This window comes from Schistocerca americana, chromosome 4 (genome assembly GCF_021461395.2).
Source record: "Schistocerca americana isolate TAMUIC-IGC-003095 chromosome 4, iqSchAmer2.1, whole genome shotgun sequence".
Taxonomy (NCBI): Eukaryota; Metazoa; Arthropoda; class Insecta; order Orthoptera; family Acrididae; genus Schistocerca; species Schistocerca americana.
Window position 1 is genome coordinate 428,233,427 of NC_060122.1, and position 22,096 is coordinate 428,255,522.

The 22,096-nt window shown below is 40.8% G+C and overlaps 1 protein-coding gene across 3 annotated transcripts in view; it reads left to right on the plus strand.

Moving 5' to 3' along the window:
- Positions 1-1,097: 1,097 nt before the first annotated feature.
- Positions 1,098-22,096, plus strand: part of LOC124612549 (alpha-tubulin N-acetyltransferase 1-like) — a 100,049-nt gene continuing 79,050 nt past the window's right edge. For 2 of the 3 annotated variants that reach the window (XM_047140822.1, XM_047140824.1), the window contains exons 1-2: positions 1,150-1,602; positions 1,951-2,100. In XM_047140822.1, coding sequence (XP_046996778.1) covers positions 1,499-1,602; positions 1,951-2,100 — 254 coding nt within the window. In that variant the 5' untranslated portion in view covers positions 1,150-1,498. Of the gene's footprint in view, positions 1,603-1,950; positions 2,101-22,096 lie in introns of all 3 variants that reach the window. The other variant, XM_047140823.1, reaches the window with a different exon arrangement.

Consider the following 22,096-nt stretch of genomic DNA (forward strand, 5'->3'; position numbering starts at 1 on the left):
TAATGGTCTCACCTCTAGAGGCATTTCTTTAGATCTTACAACTAATGCTTTGGGACCTCCTACAGGTATCTGGACAGGATGGAGAGCTGAATAATCTAAAAAAATCTCTTGTGTGCACTCTATACATAATCAGGCCTAGGTAGCAGCCTATGCTGTGTAGTGCAGCTCTGATCCATTTAGGCGGGAAGGAATCACAACTGCTCCTACCCAGTCAGTGACGGAGGTCCTCCAAGGCGGAACAAAGGTTTTGCTTTGCAACTGAAAACGCCATTTTCCAAAGTTGCCTCTTCCAGTGTTAGTGTGCTGAGAATTTGTAGCTGTGTGCTGTTTTGGCTCAACAGCCTATAATAGAAACGTTCTGTGGTGTTGCATATCAAAATGATGGTTCAATTCCAGCTGTACGTCCGAATGATATGGCACAGTGTTAAGACGAGGGTCGCTGGTCCAGTGTGCTAACCACTGCGTCACCTCGCGCGCTCATGAAGTATGGTACTGCAGGAAAATACTTAATAGACCTACAAAGCACCAGTAAAAGTCTGTTGCAGCTTGCCGCAAATGAAAACCATATCGGTCAATTCATCACAGTAACTGTTTAGAGACTGTACCTTTTTTAGGTATGTGGAATGAAACAAGTGCAGTCATGCGAGATAACAACGATGTTGCCGTATCCCGAAAACAAAAGAGTCCTGTTATGAGTAAAAAAGGAATTCGTATGTGAGCAGATCCAATCATACTGCTTCGTTCTCAAAACGGTTACGGTTCACCCATAATATATACGGTAGCTTACTGATCGCGTTTAGTTTTCTTCTTTGATTTGATCTCTACTGGAAGAATTGTAGTCAAAGATTTTTCCTCTTCTGAATGTCCGCCAAAAAAAAACATTGCATTTCATCCACCCAAGCACTTATTTCCGCTTGCTATGTTTTATGTTTGTTGAAGTTCATCACATGCCGGTGCAACCTTTATTGCTCGTTTCTGTGCCGTGAGTCTTAATGATAATGGCAATCTTGTATCCTCGCTTTTCACTATTCAACGAATTTTAAAAGGAATATAGCAAGGCTCTATATAGACATCTTGTGGCATCTGTTGCGAAATGTCTGCTCTTCCGCATAGGTACGCCCTTACGTAATCGCTGCTTTCCTTTTCTGCAATGTTGGCGCCGGAATATACTTTCAGTTTCGACGGAATCAGGTTCATGAGAAAGCCGTTGTAATGTTGCATGCCACTGAAATCGTCGTACGGCTGTGAGGTAGCATGATTATTTTAGTTTTCATGACATAATTTCTGCTGAATATTCGCACATTCCTGTTCTACATAAAAGTTTTCCACCACAGACATCACGTGGGTATTGCTGTCAGAGATTTCTTTAAATACAGCACAATCAAGTTGTATTCCGTTGGTACTCCTTGAACTAGTAACGACTTGTGACATTTGTTGTTGTTGTTGCTGTGATACGAAACTTTGGTGCATGCAAATCAGGTAGTGTCTTCGAATAAGAATGGAGTTCCCTTTCAGCGTAAATGAGATACTTCCAAATCAAATAACGAAAATCAGGAGCAGTCTGCTACCCGAAGGATTTGTCGGAGATCGTCGCGGTTCGCAGTAAGTACTGAATATCTTGTTAAAAGTTTTTGAATGTAGTGAGATATGCGACTATGGCATGCTCTACACATGTTATTTACGTTGCCAGAATGAATAGCTTGTAAATTGTAATCATTTTTTTCTCGTTTGTGTCATGTTTTCCCCTATTTATGTTGTCCAGTAGCTGGAGATTTCATGTAGTGTGCTTAATTTAGTTGAACGAATTGGATTTCTTTTAGCATAATGAATTGTATGTAAGGTTGCGCCTTAATGAAATACATTTTGTACTTTAAATAATGCATTTTGTGTTACTGTGAATGATACGAAACAATTTAAGAGTGCGTTACTACATATGTGAATTTGTTATAGGAATTGTGTTGATAAAGTGTCAGAAATACTCGATGAAATGGGCAAGGCATCTGCAAAAGCTCAAGGTCTACAGAGAGCTATAACAAGTGGAGAGAAAATGAGGAATGTTGATTACACAGTTTATGTTTTTGTTGATCCTGAAGGAAATAAGTAAGTTCTGTTACTTATTTGATACATGTCACTAATTATTTATATTTTTCATCTGTTAACTGCAAATCATCAAAACTGTGCACAAATCTATGCTAGACAAACCACTGTTTTGAATAATGGGCACACCACTGAACGCACATGGTCCCTTCCTTTCTTCTGTCATATCAACCATGTATCACTGAGATCAGTCTTAGCTATTTCTGTCAATCCTTATCAGGGTGCCCTATTGTACCTAATCAAAGAGGTTCCCATTGGGCATTTTATGTATGTTTACAACATCTCATACCATTTTGTCACTCAACAGTACTACCTGCTGCATTAGCTGTGTGCTTCTAAATGTTATTAAATATCTGCAATGCACCACTGATACCTTTGCTTGTTTTCTCCTACAATTTTATGTTTGGTTCTTTATGTTTTCTAATCTTGGTCTTTCTTGTAAACTTATTTCATTATGAGCTGGAATATAAATCATTTACTGTATATAACCCCATTTCAGAATTCTTAATCATTTGTGCTTAGAGTTGTGGTATACATTTAACAGTACAATAAACCTCAAAAATATGGGATACATTAAATTTACTTTGGAACTCATTGTGTGACTTGAGATTAAAACCCATTTGCTTTCCCAATTAAATTTTTTTTTAACCCATCTCTCTTATTTCTAGTGTCCAAGTATCATTCTACCCCTTCTCTTTATATGCATGCTTTGCCATTGAAGATTTGTTCCGCAACTACTTGCTGTAGCAAAGCCCCGCTGCATGCATAGGCTAAGTCATTCATTACTCTGCAGAAACCTTCAAATAAAAAATAATCTTGAACAGTACATTAGGCATAACTTCCCTCATTTAGTAGTTGATGTTTCCATGTAATTCTGTAGGAAGTGATATTAAGATATTGAAATCTGTCAAAATGTTTGTCAACACAAACTTCCAAAATTCTGACAAAACAAATTGAATACCATTGTCTTTAAATGTTCTCTTAAGTTTATCATTGGTGGAAACGATTCACCTCTTAGAACCTTACAGATGGTATGTGGGTTAATCCAGTTTAAAGTAGGCCTAAGTGGCTTAACATACATAGACAACATACCACTAATACTTTGATGTATGGTAACACTCCCCAGGTTATTGGCAGTGGTGCATATATATCACCACTAAGTCTCACAAACTTTCAATATTATAGTATTCATCTTGCATTTGGCAAGATCAGTCTGTACTTAAGCATTCTTCTCACATAATACATCCAGGTATTGTGGTTTTCACTATGTTTCCCTCAGTGTCAACATGTGCCAAATGCATATCCCGACTGGGGTACCCCATCCGTATACACAGTACTAGCAGATCAATTTATTTTTCAGTTATATATACACTCCACCTCTACGCCCCCCCCCCCCCCCCCCCCCCTCCTCCATTTTCCTATTTCAGTCCTTTCCAATACAGCATCTCCTTTTCTCATAACCATCCTTGTTTTGCTCAGTGTCCATGCCATAGTACGATGCCCAAATATTATGATTTTTTCTACTTATTTAGTTTATTAATTTTTTGATAATCAACTTGTGAAATTTGCAGTTCTTCTTATTTCTGTGCTTAAAAATTGGGAAGGAATTCTGCATTTTAAAGGCTCCTCTGTAGTTATGTTTTCACCCAGAAGTAGACCTAAAGCTACTGGCGTAAATATCCAATTGCTTCATGTGAGGTTTGTAAACATACCCATTTTATTTCCAAATATACTATAAACCTAGAAACTTTAGACATATCATAAATAAACAACATAGAATACCCCAATCTGTACTGTATGCAAACCAATGTAGCAATCTTTGGCAGTAATTGCTCATTTTATATATGTAAATATTTTGTACCAAAAGTCTCTTTAAGGATGAACATGTAACAATTTTGCAGAAGGAAAATAAACAAACCCACTTGACGTAGCATAAAAAGTGCTGAAACACGTCTAGGTGAAAACAAAACTGCAAATGTGTCTTGCATAAAGTGGAATTCCTCTCCCAATAATTTTTTGATTTCTGTTACAAACTTTGCCCCCACTAAGAAAACACATGGCACTCAGCTTTCCAGATCCACATTTGAACACTCCTGTTCTGAAGATCCATGATCATCTCATTCTGCATTAACAAGTTACTCCTTTCAGAATAGGAACATTAAAGTAGGTACAGCCACCCATCTCTGGTTAAAAGGTAACTTAACCACCATAAATTTTGACATAACTTATTTCTTTGTGGATGCTCCTGTACCCCTTGTAGCTCTGAAAATTTTAAACTTGTTTCCCAGTCATATTGGTCAAACTAAAGGTGTCTTATTTTTTCTTGAAACATTCCCATGACACAGCTGTTTCTCTGCCTCAGTCTGTTATAACTAGTGTCTTCTCCCTATTAATTTTAATGAACAAAACTGGTTTTGTGTTGTTAGTAGGGTGCAGCTGTTTCTCTTCCATTTAAACATTTCTTGTAATGTTTCCATCTTGGTTGATGGCATTTTAACAGTAATATGTCACAGGAGTGCCATACTATTCCATACCCCCTGGCACGGATGTGAGTGTGACGCCGCTATATTTCCTCTTGTGTGGTAACATTGTTTTTCACCATGTCTTATGTTTCTTCTTGTAAAGATTTTTGTAGTTTATCTTTAGCAGTACTCCAGATTTATTATAGATTTGAAACCTCCATTTTTGCCATATTTCTATCCTCAGTTCCTTCTCTTTCAGTCTTGTTCAGTAGAGGGGAGTTGTTATCGAACAGCTTAATGATGTTTGTCCACTTTCTTTCATTTAATTTCTCTGTGAAATGTGTTGGCAATCTACTAAGAACAATCTCGGCTAGGTGTTTTTTGTTTAATTGTTCCAAAAAATATTTAGCCTGATAAAGATGATATTCAGTATATCTTGCAGAGGGCTCACAACTCTCTTGTGAGTATGTGCTTGGCCCACAGAGGTCCCCAGCCCTTGCAACACTTATTTCACTTTCCGTGCGGCAAGTCCCTCCTTCTATTATTGTTTTTTTCCTGTCTGCCTTTCCATTGGATGGTCTTCTTGGTGCTGACCACACTTGGGTTTGGTTTATGATTTTGGACACTTGTTGTTGTTCTCTCTCTCCTTCCCTCCCTCCCTCCCCCCCCCCCTCCACTCCACCCCTCCCTCCCTCCCCAGCACTTCATATGGCTTTTTGCTTTTCATCCTTCACTACATGGTTCCCATCGTTGGGTTTGACCTACTATTCCTCTTCCAAATGTTATAGAAATGTGGATTGAGAGAGGAAGGTCGCCCAGTGTAGTTTATGTTCAGCCTTTTGTGCCGTTTTGTGTTTGCACACTTACTTTCAAGCAAAAGTAATACACCCAAAACCCAATATCGTATCCATCCCATTGTGGAGGGGTCATCAAGTACCTGCATGGTGGTAATCCCCTCAGCCCACAGGGATCGCGCTGTCAGTACCTGCACTAGAAACTATAAGCATATGCCAAGAAATATGTGCCCATTGTGGCAGGGGCACAGGGACAACGGGCAACAGTTACCCAGCCAGGTAACTGTTGCGATGGCTGGGTGTCTCCCTCAGAGTGGATGGCACCAAGAGGATTGACTTGCAAATGAAACAGCTCAAGCTTCCTTTTGCTGATTGCTGCATGGCTCCAGGAATCAGGAATCATTTATGAAGGAAAGGATTACTAGCGTGCAGAGAGAGAGAGAGAGAGAGAGAGAGAGAGAGAGAGAGAGAGAGAGAGATGATCCCACATTTTCTTCCCTGGCTGTGGCATGGGAGGATGCAAGGGGTGATATATTCCCCAGAATACTGAGTTTGTTCTAGGACTGATGCCATCCCCTGCTCAGTCATGGGTGCTGCTTGTCTGCAACAAGCTTGCTGACATTCCTGTAACTATCACCCCCCCCCCCCCCCCCCCCCCCCACACACACACACACACACACACCAAACGTCTCAGGATGGTGCAGGATAACATCTTCCACCATGACCTCCTTTTACAGACTAATGACAAGTTTGTGCCAGTTTGGAAAGGTGGGGTGTGCATTTCGTCCATCATGTCCGGTGGGGACCAGAGAACAATAGGATTGATACTGGAGCCTATGAAGAGACTTGTTGCCTGAAAAGGTGGTGGTGATGGTGTGTTAGTGTGATGTGAAACTCTGTGCTGGTACATGTCTTTACAATGTAATACCAACCCCTGTCTGTAGGGATTGTGGATGTCAGTTGCACATGAGTGCTTCTTGTGCCCCTCTGCCTGACAGTGTCAACTCCAGGGAGCAACATCTCCCCACCCACCTGACACCCCCCCCCCCCCCCCCCATTCACTAGATTGCACCTTCTTCTAAAAAGGAAAGAAAATCAAAGAACACAAGACTCTTGACTAACTCATGTACAGGAAGCCAGGAATAAATTTGATTATTTGCATCCTGTGTTTATAACAATGTTGAAATTTGCTGTGGCTATGACGACATCATCCAGTCTAGTGACAGTATCCTCACCATTTATGTCTTTTATATCAGGTCTTCAGGGCACTTGACTACACCTGCTCCCATTGTCGTCGGAGCCCTTCTCCCACTGGTTCCCTCCACTCACCTATGGAGTGTTGACTCCCCACCCATTGGGGATGTCAATCCATGACCCCCGGACAGAGAAGCAACGACCTCCTCCAGTGTTTCTCACCCAGAAGTAGTTCTTTTAGGCATTCTCCTGTCAGGATTCTGATCTGCAACCAGATACCAGCCAGTGGCTGAAGGACCTACAGCTTGCCCTTTGTAGTGCTTCGCATTCCTCCTCTGACTCTGAAACTAGGACAGGCAATCTCTCACAAACATTGAAATCATCCAAGAAGAGAGGGACAAAAACGAACAACTCCAAGATGGAGGTGGTTACAATCCAACTCCCTGCCCATGACGGAGTTCCAGGTAGTCCCTTCAGCACTGGATAACTCCACACAGCCAGCTTCAGAATCATTGTGTATTGATGCTGTATTCTCACAGCAGGTGACCGTGGGGGATGAGTTGCCTTCTTGGTCCCTTAACCCTCCCCCCTCCCCCTCCCCCCCCCCCCCCCAAAGAATGCTGATAGCATGATTCTTCAGTGGAACTGGAGTGGTTCCAGTAACTGGCTTATCCATAGTGTCTTCCATGCATTTCCCCTGCTTTCTGCATTGTCCTTGAGGAAACCTATTTCCTAGCATTGTGAACACCTACCATCCCCAGCTATTGGAACTATTTTAAGATGGCTGTGACGAAGTGTTGCGTGGAGTTAGCATGTACGTTTTGAACTCTGTCTACAGTGAACACGTGCGACTCAATATGACTTTCAAGGCTGTAGCTGTTCGTGTGAGAGCGTCTCTGGATTTTACTGTCTTTCATGTGTTTCTCACTCCCTGTGGCGAAGTGTCCCAGAATTGTCTGCACTGGTTTCTCAGCTCCCCCAAACCCTCCTCATTTTGGGTGGCTTCACTGCCCACAACCCTTCATGATGTGGAACTGTAAAGCTAACGAAACTTTACTCATAGATATTGATCTTCATCTCTTGTATACTAGTGTCCCCACACATCTCAGTATGGCATATGGATTTTGTTAGGCCATTGATCTCCCATTTGCAGATATAGTCTTCATCCCCCCCCCTTTCCATTGGAGAGTTCGTGATGACCCGTGTGACATGGACAATTTTTCGATTGTCTCTTCGCTTCCTCGGTGTCACTCGTCTGGGTGTCCACCCAGATGGGCTCTCAACAATGCTGACTGGGATGCCTTGGTCTCTGCCTTTGCCATCACCCTAGAAGCCGCCAAGTGGAAGTATCGTTGAAGGTGTGCAGAGCATGAATGCAGCCATTCTGTCAGTAGCAAGCTTAGCTGTCCCCTATTCCTCAGGACCCCCTGTTGGAGACAGTACCTTGGCAGACTTCATAAATCTCCATGATGAAACTTCCTGGCAGATTAAAACTGTGTGCCCGACCGAGACTCGAACTCGGGACCTTTGCCTTTCGCGGGCAAGTGCTCTACCATCTGAGCTACCGAAGCACGACTCACGCCCGGTACTCACAGCTTTACTTCTGCCAGTATCTCGTCTCCTACCTTCCAAACTCTACAGAAGCTCTCCTCGCTGGAGAGCCTCTGTAAAGTTTGGAAGGTAGGAGACGAGATACTGGCAGAAGTAAAGCTGTGAGTACCGGGCGTGAGTCGTGGTTCGGTAGCTCAGATGGTAGAGCACTTGCCTGCGAAAGGCAGAGGTCCCAAGTTCGAGTCTCGGTCGGGTACACAGTTTTAATCTGCCAGGAAGTTTCATATCAGCGCGCACTCCGCTGCAGAGTAAAAATCTCACTCTGGAATCTCCATGGTCATTAGAGGTCACAGACAGACTATCAAAAGCCATAATTGACATCCATTGACGGAGCACCTCAGAGCATTCAAACACCTCTGTGCCTGGGTCTGCCTTGTAAGAAAATGACACAAACAAGAATGCTGGGAATGGAATGTTACTGCCGTTCGACCATGTACCCATCCTTCAGGGGTTTGGGCAAAGGTTCGGTACCTATGTGGACAACAGTACCCCACAGGAGTATCTTGTATATCCCTGTATGCTGTTGTCTATACAGAGTCAGATGTTGCCGCTAAACATTTTTCTGTGCATTATGCTTGATCCTCTGTGTCTGAGAATTATTCATGTACACTTCACATCCTCAAACAGTAGGTGGAGTGAATTTAATTATATTTCACTAAATGTCAACTGGAGCCATGTAATGCCTGTTTAGTGAGTGCCCTAGCGCGTTGGCCTGTCCAGGGCTACACCGCATCCACAACCAAATGCTCAAACACCTATTGTTGAATTGATAATGTCACATCCTTGCCATTTTCAAGCATATCTGGAGTGAGGATGAGTTCCCTCTCATTGGTTAGGAAGCATGATTGTCCAGGTACTAAAACTGGGTAAACATACCCTTGAGATGGACAGTTATTACCCAAGTAGCTTCACTCTCTCTGCAAGTTGCTTGAATGTATGGTGAGCCAGTGGCTGTGTTTTTACCTTTAGTCTCAGGATCTTTCGGCTCCATACCAGGGCAGTTTTTGCCAGGGCTGTTCTACTGCTGACTATTTGGTCAGCTTTCACCTAGTGTCAACACCTTATCACTATCTTCTTCATCTACAAAAGACACTTGACACAAAATGGTGTCATCATTTCCACATTACTGTACATTTTTGGGGACTCCACGGCCCACTCCCGGGTCTTGTCTGGAACTTCATTTTGCACTGTACTTTCTGTGTTCAAGTAGCTGCTTTCCACACTATGCTCCCACATCCAAGAGAATGGGGTTCTGCAGGGCTCTGTATTGACTGTGCCCTTTTTTTTCCTAGTGGCTATCAATGATCTAGCTGCAGCCATCAACGATCTAGCTGCCGACTGCAGGTTGCCATGAGGTGCAGTCCTGGGATTTCAACCAAGGCTTTTGGTTTTTCATCCACCAAGACATGTCATACTCTTCTTTTGCCTCCAGATCGTCCGTCCATAACCAGAACTCTATGTTGATGACAAATTGCTTAATGTGGTGGAGTCTTATCACTTTCCGGGACTGGTCTTTGATGCCCAGTTAATGTGACTTCCCCATCTTAGCTAACTCAAGCAAATGTGCTGGTCACACCTTAAGACTCTTCGCGTTCTCACTTTACAAAGCTCTGATTTTGTCCTGTCTTGATTGTGGGAGTCTGGCATATGGCTCGGCATCGCCTTCAGCATAACGGACGCTGAACGCAGTACACCATTGTGGAGTCCAACTTGGAGCAGTTGCCTTTCAGACTAGCTCTGTGAGCAGCCTACTTGTGGAGGTTGGGTTCACTCCACTGCAGATCAGGTGGCAACAACTCCTGTTTAACTATGTGATACATATTTGCTGCTCCTGTGAGCATCCAAAACTACTATTTCCTTTTTCTTGGTATGGAGATCTACCTCCTGCAACAGCAGCCCAGGACTGGTGTCACAATCGCATTTAACATACAGTGTGTCTGCTCTGAACTCCTGATGTCCACCACTGTTGCCCCTTGCCAGGGAGCAATATGTATGCCCCCATGGTCCTTGGATCTGTCTTAACTTATCCATTGGAATGAAGTAGTGTGTAAACTCCCTGGTTTGCACCACCTATTCTGGCCATCCTAGGTACATTTACAGGTTCGGAAATGGTATACACCGACAGCTGTACGATCAACCTACGCACATGCAAGGTGCAGTGAACTGTGCTGCCTGCCATACATCTACAGTGTGTTCATTGCAGAATTGTTGGCCATCACTCAAGCCCTCAGTCACATTCATTCTTGCACCGGTGAGACATTTTAAGAAAGTTACTCCACATGTAGTCTTCAGGCTATCTACCATTGCTACCCTTGACACCCATTGGTTGACTATCCAGGATCTCCTCCTTTCTGATCTCCATCCAGCTGAACAATAGGTTGTCTTTGTCTGGATTCCAGTTCACATTGTGATCCCAAGGAATGACCATGCTGACTGATTGGCCAAATTGGTTACCTAGAAGCTGACTTTGGAGATTGAGGGTACCAGAACTGGACTTGTGGTTGACTCTACGCCATCAGTTGTTGGAGGTTTGCGAAATGGATTACCGTGCCCTACTTTCTCCAGACAGACTGGCAGCAATGAAGTGGATCATAACGAAGTGGCAGTCTTCATTTTGCGCTTCTCGCAGGAAATCTACCATTCTGTCAGTTTCACATTGGCCACATTTGGCTGGTTCTTGGCTACGTCTTACGACATGAGGATCCACTGTGCTGTCAGTGTGGTGCCAGTCTGATTTGTATGACGTATTTTTTCTTTTCAGATAATAGACTAAATATGGAGAATAAATAAATAAATCCTACTGGACTGCCCCATTTTGGCCACATTACAGGAAACCTTAAACTTGATGAGGGACTGTCTCTGGTGCTAGTGGATGATGCCAAAATGGCTGAACTAGTTTTATGTTTTAACTGTGAAAATGGTTGCTAATCCTCTTGTGAGGTAGGGAACATTAACCTCGTCAGCTGCTTGAGGAGTTGGAGGGGTGCCCTGTTGCTTTTACGTCTGTTATTGGTTTACCGCCTTATCATTGTTCTCTTTCTTGAGACGTACGTACGTCCCTACAGTCTACAGTGTGCCGGCTGGACACGACCAGTCGGCACAATGTAGGGGCACTGGTGTGTGTGTGTGTGTGTGTGTGTGTGTGTGTGTGTGTGTGTGCGCGCACGCGCCCGCCCGCCCGCTCTCAACAAAGAATTTATTCAGAAAGCTAGCAAGTTTTCTGTCTCTCTCGTGTCTGCCAATCAACAACTCAGTGTCTCTGCTATTTGATGAGAGGTCTCCTTTACTCCTAAATATTTACAATGGTAATTGCCACACATATGCCCTACTTTACTCCTGAAAAGGGTTTCCCACCAAGATATTATTTGTTATTGTTAGTCTTCTAATTTGTGTATCAGTTTCAGAACCATTTTGTTGAAGACATTTTTAGGTGGGCATTTGTTTCTCCTTGTAATTTAATCTGCTCTCTTCCGCTATTTGTCCCAGACAATGGTATCTTTCACTATTTGTCCTGTACTATTCTTTCTTTCATGACTTTTCTATTTCAGTAACTTCTATTACATTCAAGAGCAGAGGTAGTGGAGTTAAGCTATGTGCTTGTTGAAACCACACCCTGAGGAATTTAGTGAGTGGGATAGCAATGTAAACAAGATGCTGTATGTCATGGATGTGCAAGTAATTATTGCAGTTGACAGTTAATGTAATCTGGAACTTTCATACACTGTTGTTGTCATGCCTTGTCTTACTGGAAAATGCATTCTTGTTATTTTCCACTTTTTCCAGTATTCCAATATTTCAACTTTTCAAAGTGTCATTATTCCTTAATAGTTAACACAGGAAAGAAAGATGGTAAAGCCTCATTTATAAATAGCACAAAATATGTTTATGCTTCAGCTGTCATATTCAATTCCAAATAGTCAAAGATTTTTCAGGTCCTCATTTCTGTAGAATGTTTGTGCCTATTGGCTGTTCCAGATCACTGCTAAAATATCACCTGAATGGTCATGATGTTTCTTTCTGGGTAACATTAATCATATTAGATATTTGTTTTCCTTTGGTGGTTACCCATCTACTACATAAAGGAGGCGTTTCCAGACACTATTTGTGACTGACTGAAACAAATTACTGGCTCTTTATTTACTCTTCGGACTACAGTTAATGTGCCAGATGCAGTTTTTATGTGAAACAGCAGCTGCTGTCTGTCTCTCCTCATTTATTTCCTCAGGCTCCATAGGAATCTTGGACTTTGTTAGCTGTCTCATTAGATGACATATGGAATCAAGTCAGATTGCTTTGTCTCCTAAATTACTCTTCCCAGGGACACCGCGTTTTCGTAAGCCTCTTCAGTGCCATATGGGAAGGTTTGTGTGCCTCAGTGACACTGAGGGCTACATCAGCAGTAGCACAGCTGCTGGCAGGGTCACCCAGACCGGACAGGTCTCAGTGGAGAGGCCTGACGAAGAGTATCCCACAACTAGGGAAAGGAGGTATGTTTCTTCCCCGAAGTGTTTGGGTAAGGGCATGACGAACCCAGGTTTCCCGAGCAGGGGAGTGGACAGTGCCACCAGACCTCTTCTACCATAAACTCCTACAATACATCAGAGACGGTAATTAGGCATGGCAGTGGAACGTTGCGTTTCAGATAATGGAGGCCTTGGCTTCAATGCTTGGGTTGCAAGGAAGGCACACACCTCTCAACCCTTAACCTCAAGGTATGCTCCATGCTGATGAGGTGAATAACTGTTGAGGAAAATAGTCTCTAGCACGCAACCTTATGGGCACCGCCCCCCCCCCCCCCCCCTCTCTCTCTCTCTCACACACACACACACACACACACACACACACACACACACTGCCGCCAGTTGTGTAAGGTTTGCTTTTGCTCAAGCACATGGGGTTCTGCTTGGGTTGAAATAAGTTTCCTAAGCATCTCATGAGATCCCAGTGGAGCGACCTCAATTCACATTGCTCATGATGGGGTGGGTGTACTCTCAGGTAGTACCTACACCCATCTGACAAAGACAGGTCGGTTGGTCAGTCCGCCCAATACAAAGTCTCAGAATGTAGTAACAGGAACTAGTCTGCCATAATACTTTCATTGTAATCAAGAGAGCAGTGGAAACCTTTCAGAAGGTCTCCCTTTCTACAGTCACATCTTACAGGGTATTGCTGGGTCTTTAAAGAGCATTCCATGACTTCTTAATGGAACAGTTCTTTTTCAAACTGTCACATCACACCAAGTATTTTAAGTTTCTGAAATGCAAGGCCTCAGTGACCACCTCTGTTGTGGTGGAGATACACGACACCCTTAACTTCTGTAAAGGCATTATTACTCGGTCCAGTATAATGGAGATGGAACCTGGGGAATTACCTGAAGAGTGGAAACACGTGGGTGTCACAGAAGTGCAGAACTATTTGAGGAGAGTCAATGCAAGATTGGAAAAAAACTGCAATATTTACTTCAACCTGCAATACACTGGTATCACTTGAACGTATTCTTGCAGGTGTATCAATCTTGCCCTTCTGCTGCTACAGACGTGCTCTGAGCATTCCGTGTTGAGGCGTCTTCCATTATGACTGTACTGCACCCCATATGCTTGTGCCTGTGCTGAGGGATGACATATTGGCTGATATGAAATATTTATCATTAGATTTTTTTAAAAAGATATTAGGTGAAAAAATTTGATTTTTGCACATCTTACAGTCCGATATCTTTGCTTGATAAAGGATTGAATTTCTTTCTGTTATATGCCTTAGTTACAGCGTTGCGTCAAATTAAGTAAAACATTGTGTGAACTTTTAAAGATTTTGCAGAAGGAAAAACCCATTGTGTAAACTTAGCATATGATTGATTTCAGCTCATAAATTGCACTGCATGAAACATGGATAAGACATTGAAGTTTTATTTAAAACTGACAACGGAATGATACTTTCGTTATCTAGTTATTGTGTTTTATTTCAGAAGGATGGTCATGCATGACATACCCATTCTTGTCCTTGCACACCACGTATGATGTTGACATAACAATTGTCATGTCTCATAAACAATTCAAAATACCAAAACGAGATTTTTGCAAATGATAGTATGCTATGAAACATGTATGTTGTGTGATAAACACTTGAAACTTTTTTAATTCACTGACATATGGGAGTAACCCGTCCGTAGCAGTGAGAGATTAGTAGACCAGGACACGTACGGCAAAGTCCGTATCATTTCATCCAGGCCAGGAAAAAGTCTTACCTTGATAGTCTTGAATGTTATTGAATTTAGCATACGTCAAACTGAAGGACTAACGAAGGAACATTTTTTTTTTTTTTCCAAATTAATTTCTGCTCCAAGATACAGCCGTCCAAAGATGACACTGCATATACCATTTTAAAGATGCAAATTTGGGAAAAAATGTTAAAATGCTGTATCTCTGGAACATTTCTAGATATTTTGTTGGTTTTTTTATTTAAAATATAATTGCTATATGATTACAAAAAATCCTCCATTTGGACTTATCTGTCAAAGTTCTTTTATAGCGTTCTAAACTTTTTATAATTTATGGAAAAACAAATTTTTTTTGAAAAATGCCAATCCATAAAATTTCAATTTTTTTCTGTTGATTAGTACCAATAGTTCTACATTCCCTGGATAGGAGAGCTTCCACTTTTTGGTTGAACACGTTTTATAAAAAATTTAAATTTTTGCCATACATGAATCCTGTTTTATTACCACATTATCATATAACAGGCTCATAAAAATCAAAACCTAGTCATATTTAACATAATTTTAGTTTTGAAAGATGAGGAAGAGACTCATTTTTCAAGTGTTTCAAATGGTTCCAAAAAGTATGTGACAGGTCCAAAGACTTAAAGGTTGCAATTTATACAACTTCTGTGCACTCTGTTTTGTACTGCAGTTATCCAGTCAATGAACTAAAAGCATGTTCCACCACTTCAGTATCTTCCTTTGATATAGAGTGATGCTTTCCTGTTGAACCAATAGGAACTGGAGCACTCACAATCTTCAAAACATTGTGAACAGGAAGTGAGCACTGGCGGCATTGTTGCTGTCCTTCTGGAAAACTATGTCTAGCAGCTGGTCCATGTATTAGCTAAAGTTCATTACTATTTCGTTTAACTAATAACCGATATCTATAATCTCTGCAATCCACCAGTCACAGTCATACACACATGCCACAAACATCCCCCTCCTCATGTTGTGATCTGAATATTATCCTGCTGTTTCTGAGCTGTTGGCCAAATAAACGAAATTTCTTTTTTCTTGCTCTTTAAAGAGCATGCAGTATGAGTTCACCCATCACTTTGAATCCGAAAATGTGTCTTGTGAATTCCTTTCACAGGAGTAGTTAGTTTGGACCATTCTTCTTTTTTCTGCTCATGGAATTCTTCGATTTTCTATTTGGACAAAAGAATGAGGGCTGTGGATGTGTAAGATTTCATGACTCTCGTAAAATCCTCTGCATTCTGAATCACAGCTGCATTTGGCCTGGAAAGATTGTTTTGTAGCATGGTGCTTCAGCAGGCCTCCTACACCATCACAAGGCCCCTTTCCGTGACCAGTAGCACTGTATACCCAGTCAGTTGGCACAAGTGACTTACTCAGTTTGAACAGCTGGTAACAATTTTTAAAATGACCAAGAGCACCATCAGAAATAATAAAGATGTTCTCTGCCTCTGTTTGCAGTTGAAGAATTTTGTGCATTGTTAGCAAAGCATGTGCTGAGTCATGTCCTGTGTCATCACTTGTAACTGCAACACTTGCGGTCTTGTTTAGAAAATATGTCACTCCTGTAAAAATTGAAACCTGGTCATTACTCCAGTGATACCTTTGTACTTCCTGTGGGGGAATTACAATCCAGTTCTCAGCAAAATCACAGTGAAGCACCAAACATAGTTTTTCAGCCTGTACACACCGTTTCACTTCTGCAATGTGTTGTTATTGCAATTTATTCAGATGCTGGTGTGTCACTGCTTTCACTGACCTTTTACCAAGTTCATCAATGAAACTGCCACAGGCAATGGTCTTTTTTATTTTCTTCCCATCTCACATATGTAATTTCTGCAGAGTTATCTGCTACGTATTGCGGGCCAAGTGTCTATAAAGACAGTCCTCCCTTTCCAGGGCAGTCACCGCATTCTTGAAACAAACAAGTCTCTCGCTTTACATCACAGACTACTAATGACATGCCCAAACAACTTGTCATATGTCACGTCGCGTGCTCCAGTAAGTTCTTCCAAGTTACCACACAAAGTTCAAAATTTGCACAGTACACACATAGGCAGACATCTTGAGGTGGGTGTGGAACTACCCACTTAGCTTGTAGTGCATAAAATTTTGATCTTCCAATATGTGAAATTGTATAGTTACTCTTATAAATTGCAAAAGTTTCTGTAATACTGCGAGTCATGTACCTCTTCACTTTCACAACTTTTTGACCTTCAACTGTTACAGTTATAGTGTCTTTTTTTGTTGGCAGTCTGGCGAGAACAGTCTCATTTATCTTCCAGATGAAATTACTGCGCTATTTGAACTTCAGCTGCTTCTACAGGATGACCATTAAAGCATCTGGTCTTCCAAAGACTCCTTTTACTGACCCCACATTTCTTGATTTGTATACCGTGTACCTTGAAACTGATGGAACATGGTTCGAAATTGTTTTCTTTGATAATGTCTCTGGAATAATAGTTAAAACTTGCACCTTTCCGCTATAGGATGCACAATATTCAACAGCTGAATTGACATTTGTGAAAAATTCCTGACAAGAGGTGCAAAGAGTGCTTTGGCTCATTCTTTTCTGAAGATGGAATGTGTACTTTGAAGAGAATGGTCAGTTTTGCTGTAGTGTATTCATGCATAGCTTTAATAATTTCTCGGCGCTTTCTTGATGCATAGAGCTTATGACTCAATTTCACTGACCACGGTTTCTTAACAGGGCTGACATCTACCTCTGTAGTTGACTGATTCAGGGTATTTAATTCTCCCTCTATTGATGCAAAATCGGTATCATCTGCTTCATGGGAGGCTTCACCTTTGTTCAGATACTATCATAGTTGTTGTTCTGTCAAAACATTTAGAACATAAACAGTCGTCACTGGAAACATCTTCACTTTGATACTGGGTCTTCAAAGGAGAACACTTATTCCCAACCTGAACAAAGGTGTTTTTTTAAAATATGGAAATAGTGAGCACACTTCACTCTCCTGTGGCCCCAGTCAGAAGACATTTCAAACAGTCCCTTTCACAAAACACACTGCGGCTCTGTCAACTGGCAAATTACTCACGAAAACACAGAACTCACTGGATGGTCTCAGATTTCTTAGAAGCCTCTTCAGTAAACGTATTAGCACTGAACATCTAAAATACAGTAACCTGCAATGAAGAAGCACGACAAGGAAACTGACAAGAAAACACAACAAAGAGTAAGAAATACCCGCAACAATGAAAGTGAAAAGAAATAACTGCAACAAAGACAATAGAAAAAAACATTGTAACAAAGAAATGAGTAAGAAACATCTTCAGTGGAAACATACATTACCCTTAAAAATTAAAAAAAAAAAAAAAAAAAAAAAAAAATATTTTTAAGAAATGAAACCTGTCCAAAAGTGGAAGCTCTCCTTTACAGAGAATATGGTACTACATGGTACTAATCAAAAGAAAAATTCTAACTTTCCTGGATTGGTATTAAAAAAAAAAAATCTGTACATTATAAAAAAAGATTCAAAAGGTGACAGTGAAAGAATTTTGAAAGGTATGTCCAAGTGGAGGATACCATTGTAATCATAAAGCAATTATCTTTCAAATAAAAAAACTGTAACAAAATATCGAGAACTGTTACAGAATGACAGCATTTTAAAAAAAATTTCCGAAATTTTTACCTTCAAAATGGTGTTCGCAGTGTCATCTTTGGAGGCCTGTATCTTGGGACAGGATTTTTTTTGGAGAAAACAAAAAAAAAAAAATGTGTTTCATAGGTACTCCTGAATTTTAACATATGCTAAATTCAATAACATCAGAGACTATGAAGATAACCTACATGTCTGAAGTGATACAGATTATGCTGTACAGACATTCATAGCAGTGTAGGAAAACCAAAGTGGCACACTTACACAGACCACAACACCTAGCAAACAGCATAGCAGGATGTGTGTAGATGCCCACAGCAGTAAAAGGATTAATAGCTGACTATTTGTTCCCAACCCTCAGTGCATATGAGGTGTGATTAAAAAAAAGGCAGTGAATATTTTTATTAGAAATAATGTAATTAGATTACTTGGAATTTGATTTAATCTCCTTGAAAGTACTGCCTCGGCAAGCAATGCATATATCCCAATGTTGAATCCATGACTGGAAGGCTTCTTTTGGAAGGACATTAATCTACTCTGCCGTGGTCCCCACCGTGTTGGGAATGGTATTTAAAGTTTTCCTGTAAGTATGGTTTAAATTTTTGGGAAGAGCCAGAAGTTGCTTGGTGCTAAATCGGGTGAGTAAAGTGGATGTGGACAGTCAGGAGCATTTGCTGCAACCAAAAACTCAGGAATCAAATGGAAGGTGAGGCACAGCCTGGTGTCATTATGAAGAAAGAAGCAATTCTTCCATTTTGGCTTTTACAATTGTTCCTGTTGGAATGATCAGGGTCATACCTATTGACCCAGGTTTCATCTACACTTACAGTTTTAGACATGAAATCAGGATCTGAATGAAGATAATCCGTCAACTCCGTGCAAACTGACACTCGATTTTCCTTGTGTTCATTACTGGAAAATCTGGAAACAAACCTTTGCACTCTCATCTCATCTGCAAATATTTATTTAAAATTCTTCGCGCAGATTCATACGAGATTTTAAGTTCTTCAGTAAGCTCTTGAATTGCTATTCGCTTGTTTGAATGAACAATTTTTGCCACATTTTGTAAGTTTCCTTTTGTTTTTGCTGTTTTTGTGGTTAATGACATTCACAACATTGTTAGTCTTCTACTGAGTCATTTTTGTTTTCAAGTCACTTGTACTACTTGTAACAGCCTCCAGAGTTATAGCATTATTGCCATACACCACTTTCAACATTTCACAAGTTTATTTAGCATTTTTTTTCTTTCTTTTCCAAACTTGGAACAAAACTTAAATGTTCATATGATATTCGAAGTTCTTGATGCATGACAGGCACAACTTCACTCTTGCATCTCTGAACTCTGACAAGTCAGAACGTGTTCCATCTTGATGCTGCCAGTCCCAACGGATCAGGATGTTGGACAGATTACATCAAATGGCTGTAATGTCAGCAGTTATTACTAAAAAAAGTAATTCACTGCATTTTTTGAACGCACCTTGTGTTTTTTACCAACTGCTGAATCAGAACTAACTGTAATGGGTCAACAGAATCACAAATGAAAAAACCATGAGTGCAGTGTCTTGTGTAGCACTCTTAATGTGATGATGTCAGTGGTTTTTCCTTGTATATAGCATAGCTGAAAGCAAGGGCAAAATACAGCTATAAATTTTGGGTAGAATATTCCGGAGGTGAAATAGTCCCCCATTCGGATCTCCGGGTGGGGACTACTCTGGAGGAAGTTGTTACCAGGAGAAAGAAAACTGATGTTCTGCGGACTGGAGCATAGAATGTCAGATCCCTTAATTGGACAGGTAGGTTAAAAAATTTAAAAAGGGAAATGAATAGGTTAAAGCTATATATTGTGGGAATTAGTGAAGTTTGGTAGCAGGAGGAACAAGACTTCTGGTCAGATGACTACAGGGTTATAAATACAAAATCAAGTAGCAGTAATACAGGTAGGTCTAATAATGAACAAAAAAGTAGGAGCGCGGGTAAGCTACTACGAACAACATAGTGAACACATTATTGTTGCAAAGATAGACATGAGGCCCATTTGTACATCAGTAGTACAAGTTTATATGCCAACTAGCTCTGCAGATGATGAAGAGACAGAAGAAATGTATGATGAGATAACAGAAATTATTCAGATGGTGAAGGGAGATGAAAATTTAATTGTTGTGGAGGACTGGAATTCGATAGTAGGAAAAGGAAGAAAAGGAAAAGTAGTAGGTGAATATGGAATGGGGGTTAGGAATGAAAAAGGAAGCTGCCTGGTAGAATTTTCCACAGAGCATAACTTAATCAAGGCTAAAACTTGGTTTAAGAATCATGAAAGAAGTTTGTGTACGTGCAAGAGGCCTGGAGACAATGGAAGGTTTCAGATAGTTTATGTAATGGTAAGACAGAGATTTAGAAACCAGGTTTTAAATTGTAAGACATTTCCAGGGGCAGATGTGGACTCTGACTACAATATGCTGGTTATGAACTGTAGATTAAAACTGAAGAAACTGCATGAAGTTGGGAGTTTAAGGAGGTGGCATTTGGATAAACAGAAAGAACCAGAGGTCGTAAAGTGTTTCAGAGAGCACTAGGGAATGATTTACAAGAATGAGGGAAAGAAATGTGGTAGAAGAAGAGTTGGTAGCTTTGAGAGATGAAATGGTGAAGGCAGCAGTGGATCAAGTATGTAAAAGGACAAGGGCTAATAGAAATCCTTGGGTAACAGAAGAGATTTTGAATTTAATTGATGAAAGGAGAAAATATAAAAAAATGCAGTAAATGAAGCAGGCAAAAAGGAATACAAACGTCTCAAAAATGAGATCGACAGCAAGTGAAAAATGGCTAAGCAGGGATGGCTAGAGGACAAATGTAAGGATGTAGAGGCATATATCACTAGGAGTAAGATAGAAACTGCCTGCAGGAAAATTAGAGAGACCTTTGGAGAAAAGGGAACAACTTGTATGAATATTAAGAGCGCAGATGGAAACCCAGTTCTAAGCGAAGAAGGGGAGGCAGAAAGGTGGAAGGAGTATATAGAGGGTCTACACAAGAGCAATGTACTTGAGGGCAGTATTATGGAAATGGAAGAGGACGCAAGAGAAAATGAAATGGGAGATATACTACTGTGTGAAGAACTTGACAGAGCAGTGAAAGACCTAAGTCGAAACAAGGCCCTGGGAGTAGACAACATGCCATTAGAACTACAGATGGCATTGGGAGAACCAGCCCTGACAAAACTCTACCATCCGGTGAGCAAGATGTATGAGACAGGCGAAATACCCTCGGACTTCAAGAAGAATATAATAATTCCAATCCCAAAAAAGCAAGTGTTGACAGGTGGAAAATTACCAAACTATCAGTTTAATCAGTCACGCCTGCAAAATACTAACATGGATTCCTTGCAGACAAATTGAAAAACTGTAGAAGCTGACCTCAGGGAAGATCAGTTGGGATTCTGTAGAAATGTTGGAACACCTGAGACATTACTGACTCTACAACTTATCTTAGAATATAGATTAAGGAAAGGCAAACCTACATTTGTAGCATTTATGGAGTTAGAGAAAGCTTTTGACAATGTTGGCTGGAATACTATCTTTCAAATTCCAAAGATGGCAGACATCAAATACAGGGAGCGTAATGCTATTTATATTTTGTACAAGAAACCAGATGGCAGTTATGAGTCGAGGGCCATGAAGGGGAAGCAACGGTGAGGACGGGAGGGAGACAGGGTTGTAGCTTATCTCCGATGTTACTCAATCTTTATATTGAGCAAGCACTAAAGGAAACAAAAGAAAAATTCAAAGTAGGAATTAAAATCCAATGAGAAGAAATAAAAACTTTGAGATTTTGCCGACGACATTGTTATTTGGCCAAAGACAGCAAAAGATCTGGAAGAACAGTTGAAAAGAATGGACAGTGTCTTGAAAGGAGGATATAAGATGAACATTAGTAGAAGCAAAACGAGGGTAATGGAACGTAGTCAAATTAAATCAGGTGATGCTGAGGGAATTAGATTAGGAATGAGACACAGTAGTAGAAGAGTTTTGCTATTTTGGGAGCAAAAGAACTGATGATGGTTGAAGTAGAGAGGATAAAAAATGTAGG